This window comes from Schistocerca serialis, chromosome 4 (genome assembly GCF_023864345.2).
Source record: "Schistocerca serialis cubense isolate TAMUIC-IGC-003099 chromosome 4, iqSchSeri2.2, whole genome shotgun sequence".
Classification (NCBI taxonomy): domain Eukaryota; kingdom Metazoa; phylum Arthropoda; class Insecta; order Orthoptera; family Acrididae; genus Schistocerca; species Schistocerca serialis.
Window position 1 is genome coordinate 236,082,903 of NC_064641.1, and position 9,174 is coordinate 236,092,076.

At 39.9% G+C, this 9,174-nt stretch overlaps 1 protein-coding gene across 1 annotated transcript; it reads right to left on the reverse strand.

Moving 5' to 3' along the window:
• Positions 1-327: 327 nt before the first annotated feature.
• LOC126473835 (pyridoxine/pyridoxamine 5'-phosphate oxidase-like) lies at positions 328-8,049 on the reverse strand. Its single transcript, XM_050101161.1, has 7 exons — positions 7,666-8,049; positions 7,435-7,591; positions 7,243-7,342; positions 7,098-7,151; positions 1,348-1,553; positions 1,076-1,248; positions 328-905 (listed from the first exon to the last, which is right to left on the reverse strand). The coding sequence occupies exons 1-6, from the start codon at positions 7,766-7,768 to the stop codon at positions 1,083-1,085; spliced, it is 786 nt and encodes a 261-aa protein (XP_049957118.1). The 5' UTR covers positions 7,769-8,049; the 3' UTR covers positions 328-905; positions 1,076-1,082.
• Positions 8,050-9,174: the final 1,125 nt, after the last annotated feature.

The following is a 9,174-nucleotide window of genomic DNA, read 5'->3' on the forward strand; positions in this document are numbered from 1 at the left end:
CGTCTAGGATTCGAGTAAATATGGTAGAAGTAGATGTGATACATGGGTTCTGTTCTTAATAAATACAAAGAAGTTACGTGCCACATGAATGGCACTCTGTAATATTCTCATCAATTAGCAATTTTCCAAAAATGTATTTACTTTCCATTTAATCTATAAGTCCCATTCCGAGAAGTTCTGGTGGCCCTTCTCGGGATTCTTCTACCACAATCCAGATTAAACTTGTCTTCTTGTTATCTCATTACATGGCCAATATTTCTAGTTTTCATTGCTGTTACAGTGTTAGGTTTCACTCTAGTTTCATTCAGATTCAGATTGCAGGGCACATCCCTGTTTAAAAACATTTATTTAGTATTTTGTTCTTGGATCTCTAGTGATCCTTTCTCTCTCACTTTCACCCCTTACTTCCAAAGTCCAGGTTTCATTACATATGCTATTACTGGCTGAATAATTATTTATAATGTATATTTTGATCCACCTGGAAATATTACTGTTCTTTAAGATATCTGATAAGGCATAATACATTTTATTTGTGTTCTGAAACCCAAGTCCCATTTTATCTATACTACTATTTAATGTACTAAAGAAGGTTCCTGATATTTAAATAATTTGTGTGTTCAAATGCTTTTGTCTGGGCTTGCAAGATACCACTAGTATATATATTAGGTTTTCACAGTAAGTACCTATCTTCTTCCTGTTGATCCCAGACAAGCACAACAGATTAATATTGCTCATAAAGTCTCTTGTTGCCAACTTCACATGAAGTGCATAACAACATACAAGAAAATACAAAATCAGCTTCACTCAACTACAGGTCCCCAAGAAAGTTGAAAAACACTAAAGTAATAGGTTCCTATTATAGTCATAACAATGTTTACGCTCCGAGGAAGACAGCTTCATAACATCTGTAAAATAAACAGAAAAGCACCACACTGCATTAAGATGAACCGCCTTCAAACTTACCTTCAATCATTCAAATCGACAAATTCAATTGTTTTCTCAAATTCATGACATAAATGACATTTTAAATTGCAATATGATAAATGTAATATTTCTATATTGAATTATTACTTACTGCCAATTCATGGTGCCAGTCTTTCATACACCCATCCATCTTTTCCTTTATGAATACGAATTTCATCTGATGTTTCATTCTCTTCTAGCCGTCTGAATCTAATACGATCATGCACTCTATCACTCTGTCCTTGCCAAAATTCAAAAGTAGTTGGTTTCACAATGAAGCCACCCCTACACAATCACAAATTTAGCTGAGCGATTTGTATTAGAATGTTATTACTATATTCTAAGCAAATTCACATTAGGTCATTTCTCTAAAGTTGAACCTACCATTCATTTGGTCGAGGAATTTCTTTCCCTCGACTGACGTATTCCTCTCGAATCTTATGGCCTGCTTCAATAAGTTCCTCTCTGCCTGAAATAACAGTGCTCTGATGGCTGATACAGGCTCCAATCTGGCTATCGACTGGCCTTGAATGGAAGTATTCATCAGATTCTTGTTCTGAGAGTTTCTCAACAACACCCTCAATCCGGACCTAGAGGCAACATAACAACAAAATTTAACTACCTTTCCAACCATTTTTAGTGATAATTAAGTTTTAACCTTAACGTAGAAATGGCATACTTTGTCCCAATTATGATTCTCTCTCTCTCTCTCTCTCTCTCTCTCTCTCTCTCTCTCTCTCTCTCGCCCCCCCCCCCTCTCCCTCTCTCTTTCTCTCTCTCTCGCACACCCGCACGCACACGCACAGTGAAATCACCATTGCTGAACAAAGCAGAATCATTATATGAAACCCTATGTTACTCAGTGTCAATCACAAACAGATAAGATCAAATGAAGAATAAAGCACCTTTGGTAACAGTCAGACATGGTAAGAAGTGACACGAATGTATTTGCATGAAGAGTCAGAAAACTTCAAACGGTTTCAAAGAAAGCACAGACTCCTGGCTTTTATTCTAGACATCTGTCCAGGTATTCACCTATTTCCATGAAGCTGGCTGAAGGAAGTGCTATACGAATAGAGAGATGGGCTCAAGTGTGACACTAGTTTTACCCATCACAGCTGATGCGGTAGATTATCTGTAGCACAGTATTAGCTCAACATTGGAGGAAGGTGACAAGTCAATGATTGTGAATATGAAGTAACTGTTGTGATAACAGACAGTTATATAGCTACATCATGAGTTTTCACTCCATATTTAATATACTTTTATTAGTAAACAACTAAAACCCGAAGCTAAGCTCAATTCAAAAATTTTATTTTACATTACAGAGAAACCTTTGGCATATTTTGGAAATTATTACATACATATATAACATATAACCTACACTAGTCAACCACAAACATTGAGGCTACATGATTTTGTCCATATAAAAGTGTCTAAAAATGGGAACTTAATGGGATGTTCATGGGAGGAAGGCAACTGTTCTCATTACTGTAAGGTAAACTCAGAAAATTTAGCAGGGTACTTCATAAACATTTTCCCTGCTGTTATAATATAGTTTGAAACAAATACTAACAAAGAGATAGAGGGGCTGGCCAGTACTTACCTCAGCTCAGTACAGCCGATAGATACACATAAAACAGAACTGAAAATTTACATTCCTAGCTTTCGGAACTTTGTTCCTTCATCAGGGAGGAGAGAGGGGAAAAAAGGGAAGAAGGGAAAGTGGATTCAGTTACTCACAACCCAGGTTATGAAGCAACAGGGAAAGGTAAACAGGGAGGGTAGCAAGGATGGAGGCATGGTTCATGCCTCCATCCTTGCTACCCTCCCTGTTTACCTTTCCCTGTTGCTTCATAACCTGGGTTGTGAGTAACTGAATCCACTTTCCCTTCTTCCCTTTTTTCCCCTCTCTCCTCCCTGATGAAGGAACAAAGTTCCGAAAGCTAGGAATGTAAATTTTCAGTTCTGTTTTATGTGTATCTATCGGCTGTACTGAGCTGAGGTAAGTACTGGCCAGCCCCTCTATCTCTTTGTTAGTATTTGTTTCACATCTTATATGAGATTTTCCATTAATCATTTATAATATAGTTTAAAATAACAGAAACTATAAGGTGTACAACTATGCTTCTGCCATTTGCTGATAGGTGGCGACAACGGTAGGTTGCAGTCGAAAGAAAGAGAGTGCAGACGTCAGGCAGTTAGCTTGGACCTCAGTCAACATAACATCATTCAAACATTAGTTGATTTGTGTCTGAATTATAAAGATATTCTTGATTGAAAATGTCATTTTACAAGCATCATTCTCGACATTTGCGGGAGGTGTTAATGTTTTGTTTCAATATGAAGAAAACTGCGGATGAATCTTATCGAATGCTCTGAAGTACATATGGTAAGGATGCTATTAGTGAAAGAACATGTCATGAGTGGTTTCAACACTTCAAGAACTGTGATTTTAATGTTGTATACAGGCATAGTGGTGGAAGAGGGAATGTTCTCGAAGACGCACAATTGGAGGCATTGCTGAGTGAAGACTCGCGTCAAGAAGAATTCGCACGAGTAGTGGGAGTGACACAGCAAGCCATTTCAAAATGTCTCAAGGCCATGGGCATAATTCAGAAAGAAGGAACTTGGGTCCCATGTGAGCTGAAACCAAGAGACGTTGAGCAGAGTTTGTGAACAGTTGCTTCAGAGGCAAAAATGGAAGGGATTTCTGCTTTGCATTGTGACCGAGGACGAAAAATTGGTTCATTATGATAACCCTAAATGCAAAAAATCATGGGGATATCCCGGCCATGCTTCCATGTCGACGGCCAAACCGAATATTCACAGCTCCAAGATCATGTTCTGCTTTTGGTGGGATCTGCTCGGCGTCATGTACTATGAGGTGTTAAGACAAAGTGAAACAATCACAGGCCTCGTTATCGAACACAATTAATGCATTTGAGCACAGCATTAAAAGACAAACAGACGCAATACAGCAAGAGGCACGATAAAGTGATTTTACAGCACGACAACGCTCAACCACATGTTGCGAAACAGATCAAATAGTACTTGGAAATGTTAAAATGGAAAGTCCTACCCCACCCGCCGGAAATATGGAAGCGTCCGATCCCGCCCATTTGCTTTGACCCATGACGTCACAAATATGGTGGAAACTACCATAAACCACAATGCCAATATGGCGCATATAAAGTCGTTACGTCCACATTATGAAGACGAAAATACATCGAAAAACAAACACACGTTCCACAAAAAGCCTAATGACATTAACAGGACAAGCGCAGGAAATTGTTGGTTTTTGGGTGGGGACAAACTAAATATAAACAAACTTAGACACCCACCCCCCCATACAAAACCACGCAAAATGACGAAAAAACCATCACAAAACTCCCCAAATACCACTAAACACAATATCATCTGGAATCAAACACTTCCCTTGACCTATATAGCTCAACAGCAGCTCCTGATCCCATCTCCCAATGCAAATACCAGCATACTCCGCCAAACATTGGGATCGAACACTTCCCTTGACCTATGTAACTCAAAAACATCTCCCAATACCAATATCAACCTTCACGGCCACACATTTCAATGAAACACTTCCCTAGACCCCAACACACAACACATACACCGAAATCAAAACAATAAAAACTTACCACAAAAAAATTGCGGCGCTTCAAACTAGATTGGCCACCACAACCACAATCTCACACACACACACACACACACACACACACATGCGCACCAACGAAAAAATACTCAACCAAAAGAAAGACCCGACCCACCCACACCTCAACCCCCCCCCCAATCAACCCAACCTCCCCCCTCACCCCGAAATAAAAAACCCACAAACAAAAACCAAATGCAACATTAAAATCTCAATTAGACACTACAACTCAACAAAAACTTCAACAAAATAGATCCTCCACAACTAAAACACAAACAAACACAATCCCCCCCCCCCTCCCTCACAAACACTAACACAAAATAAACCACCCACCCCACCCTGAGCTGCAGCCAGCCACCCACCCACCTACCTACCCAGACCACCCTAACCAACCACCTTCGGCCTATAATTTTACTCACAGCCCTTAAGAAAACCCGAACAACACAATAGCTCTCAGGGACACACTTCCGGCAACAGTACTAATCTAAATGAGACTGAAGGTTGGAAAAGCGCCTCTTCCCCCTCCCATCTATTGTATTGGTACAAGCCCCCCGCCTCATAATTGTTGAACTCTAAGCTATGATTCACTACTAAACGATGAAATCCCCTCTCACCCAACCCCCTATACGAAGAAAAAGCATCAGAAACTACTGTGGACCCTGGCTCTATATATTCCTCAATTAACCCCACTAATTCGGCCTTAGACTCCCTTCCACAACCCTAAAAACACATTCAGAACACCCAGCCCCTGGAACAACAGCCTCCCACACCCAGAGCCCAGCCACAGACTTACCCCTCCCATACTTCCTTTTCCTAAACTGCGACTTGTCCACCTCGACAACAACCCCATTATCCCCCCCCCCCCCCCGCTTACCCCTGTACTTAATGAACTCTGAACACACTTCACGGGAAAAAGAATACCAATCAAGCATACTCCTCTCACTCACACCAGTCTCATGCGTGCAAAAACTGTGTGGGGCTCTATAACAAAAATAATAAGTAACCAGTACAATCTCGCGCATGCCCAACTTAGACTTCTCGAACCAGGTACCACACCGTATGGAACACCAAATGGCGTCTTTCCAACAGTGCCACATATAACTGTCCCTGGTTCGAGAGGTCGGAACTTTAGCCAACTTCATTTCTTCACCGCAAACACTGCATTAGACAACCTCGGCAATTAAGTCAAAAAGCTGCAAAAACTTAATGAGCTCTGAAGGGGTGTTCCCCATTATAGCCTTCAAACGGGCACTGTTAATCTTCTCTGTCATAGCCATTCCTGAACAAAAAACAACAACCAATTAAATTTAATAAAAATACTACACGACGTACAGCGGTCAACACTAAATTAACCTTCACACAAAACCACAAAATCTTTAACTCACTGAAACGAATTCCACTAAAACACACTCGAACAATACTCAATACTGAGCAACAGCAAACTGAGCCCATTACACCAAACAAATGAAAACTCTGAACACACCACCAGAGGGCACAACAAACCACAACACGACAACATCTACAAACACGCCACATTCACAAACCAAACTCCGTGCCGTCATGACATCACACACCTCAACACCCTTACGTCACGGGTCAAAGCCGACGCACAGGATCGGACGCTTCTGTCCACCCCACCTGCCATATTCTCTAGACATTGCTCACTCTGAATATCACCTGTTTAGATCAATGGCGCATGGCCTGGCTGACCAACACTTCCGATCTCATGAAGTCACAAATCAGATCCATTTGTGGATCGCTTAAAAAAACAAACAATTTTTTCGACACTGGATTCGTACAGTGCCCAGAAGATGGGAGAAAGTGGTGGCCAGAGATGGAAAACACTTTGAATGATACATGTGTAACCAATTTGTTTCACTAAAGCCTCAAATGTTGGGGAAAAAACGGCGGAAGCAGTTTTACACCTTGTAGTTGCACGAGATTTAGGGCAAGTTCAGAGTGTTATTTTCGGTGTTTTTCAGATGAGAATGACAAAAGGATGAAGCACCTAACAAATGCATGCATTATCATGTGGCTTACACTACATGGGAGAAAACACAAAGTGCTTTTCGCTGCATGACTGTTTTCAATAAGTTTAATGGAATTTAAAAAACTTAGCACTGAGTGTATAGGTTATAATTTCAGCAAGCAGTATTTTTTTTCTCCAAAATATCCAATACCTGGAGATGAGGGCGTTTCAGATTCCAAACAAAATAGAAGTCTTTAAGCAACTACAACAATACAACTAATAAAATGTCCGTAGTAAGTGCTCTGTCTTGAAGAAACAGGAACAGAAATTCAAATAAGTGGAATTATTTGTAACACACAATCATGGGCTTTCAAACTACCGTGATCTTTTCTCGATAATAAAAAAAGGAACAACCAAGTCTAGGCCTACATACTAAGGCTCTTACAATCAGTGACAACAAACTTTCAACATGTATACATCAATGATGTACCTTACCTGTCTAACTAAAGGTGCCCAGTAGAAATTTAAAGCAGCTACAGGATTTTCGGCCTATGAACAGAAAATTTAGTCTCAGTAGTGTCACATTATTTTGTATCCTATTAACAGCAATTACTTTAATACAATTTCCAAATATACCCACTAGTTCTTTTCCTTTTCTGCTTTCATAATTCGTATAGAATTTAAAGCCATCAGTTCCATAACCTTTGAGGAGAACATAACGGCACGACGGCATCCCTGATCTGTAACAGTTGTTTCTTTTTTGCCTCAAAAACGTTCTCGAGCCATTTATGAGCAACGAATTTTCTCCAGTAATTCTAAACCACCACCTTACCTACTTGCAGTTGCTAAGCACATGGCATTCGCTTCAAATATTTGAGGATTTTTGCACGCTTCATCAAACCAAATTTTAAAAAGGCTATACGGATTCTTGTCCGTGATATCACTTTCTGTGAAGACATCTGAATTATCCTTGTATTTTTTTCTCATCCCTAAACACAACTGCGTCGGTTAAAAACTAAAATACAACACGTAAACTCCACGTCGAGTAAAGCAGGTAACTTACCACTTATGTTCACAGCTAGAGTACTGCCATCACCACCAATGAGAGCCATAATTATCTTTTCGAAAATTTTAGGAGAGCAATATTTTCGGACAACAAATATCATCACACATTATAACACCACTCCATATCACCAAATAATCACAGCGCTTAAACACTGCTGACTTGTCCTTAGTCTCACCTCAAACTGTAGCAGTGTGTGTAAGTGTGTACAGTCAACAACGCATGGCGAGTTGATACCACTCGACTTTCAAGCCAAAGATACTTCTGTTATTTTTTCCCTTTTTATTGGCTTCTAGCATACAAACTTTTTAGCCATCACAAATAAATGTACTGACACACATAACAAGGTAACATTTTTTCTTCGTTATACATCCTGTTTAGGGCATACATTCATATGTTTTCAGATCAAAATTATTGTAATCAGATTACAAAACACAGTTGACTGCTAAAAATTTATTTGTTAATTAAGTTCTTTAGTTAAGTTCAATTCATTTTAGATTTTTATGTCTTCTTTCGCTAGAAACCGCGATACAGCAGCGTATGTACTCCTCCTAGTTGTGTCTCCGAGAATTGGAATCGTGCAAAGCGGCTGGCTGTGACCAAGACGTGCGTCTCGCGGGCCCCGAGGAATCGCTTCATGACGTCATCAGTAAGGCTGAAAGCGTGACAGCGCTGCCTGGTGACTAGACCTGTAAACAACTCTGTTGACGTAAGTGACGTCACACGTTGGACAGAGCGTTTGTACAGACTTGCCATCAGCTATTGTTTTGGAACGTCAAATCAATCCAGATTGTTTGAATGAAGCTTCCATTAACAGAATTAAATGTAGAAAGAAGGTTTGAATGCGAATAATCTGGATTATAGTGACATAATAATCCGCAGCGTAGTCAAAGTTACACATTAGAGTCTTACGTGATTGATTGAAGCCAATTGATAACAAATTATTGGTCGAAAGGCAGAGTGATTTATAGCATAACACATATTACGCATTGAGGACAATGTGTATAAATGTTTTTAACGCATTAACTGCAGCTTACCAATGTAGGCTAACTACCACTGAGACGTTTGCAGCACGAATTTGTCTTTGAACCCATACCAGCAGTAGCAAATGCGGAAAAACAAATCAAATATGGTAAAGGATACGTAGTGGAACGCCCATTGCATTTTTCCAGTTTGTGTACGATATCACGTCAGATGATTGTTCATTTTCTAATATATGTTTTTTGGGGATGACCCAGTAGTTTTATTTTGTTGTTATGAGAAATGCATTAAATGTGGGAAAGTGCATTTAAATACGCCGCAAACAAATATTAGGCAAAGCCACACGTCTGTCTGTTATCACAACCGTTATTTCTCATTCGCTGTGTTCCACAACTGTCGACGAAATTATCGCTTTTCAACCTAATGTAGACCTCAGACTATGCTACAAATAGTTATTACTCCAGCCATGGTTTCTAGGGAAAGGGGGCGAAATACAGTATAGTGCTCTAGCCCAGATATGTGCTCTTG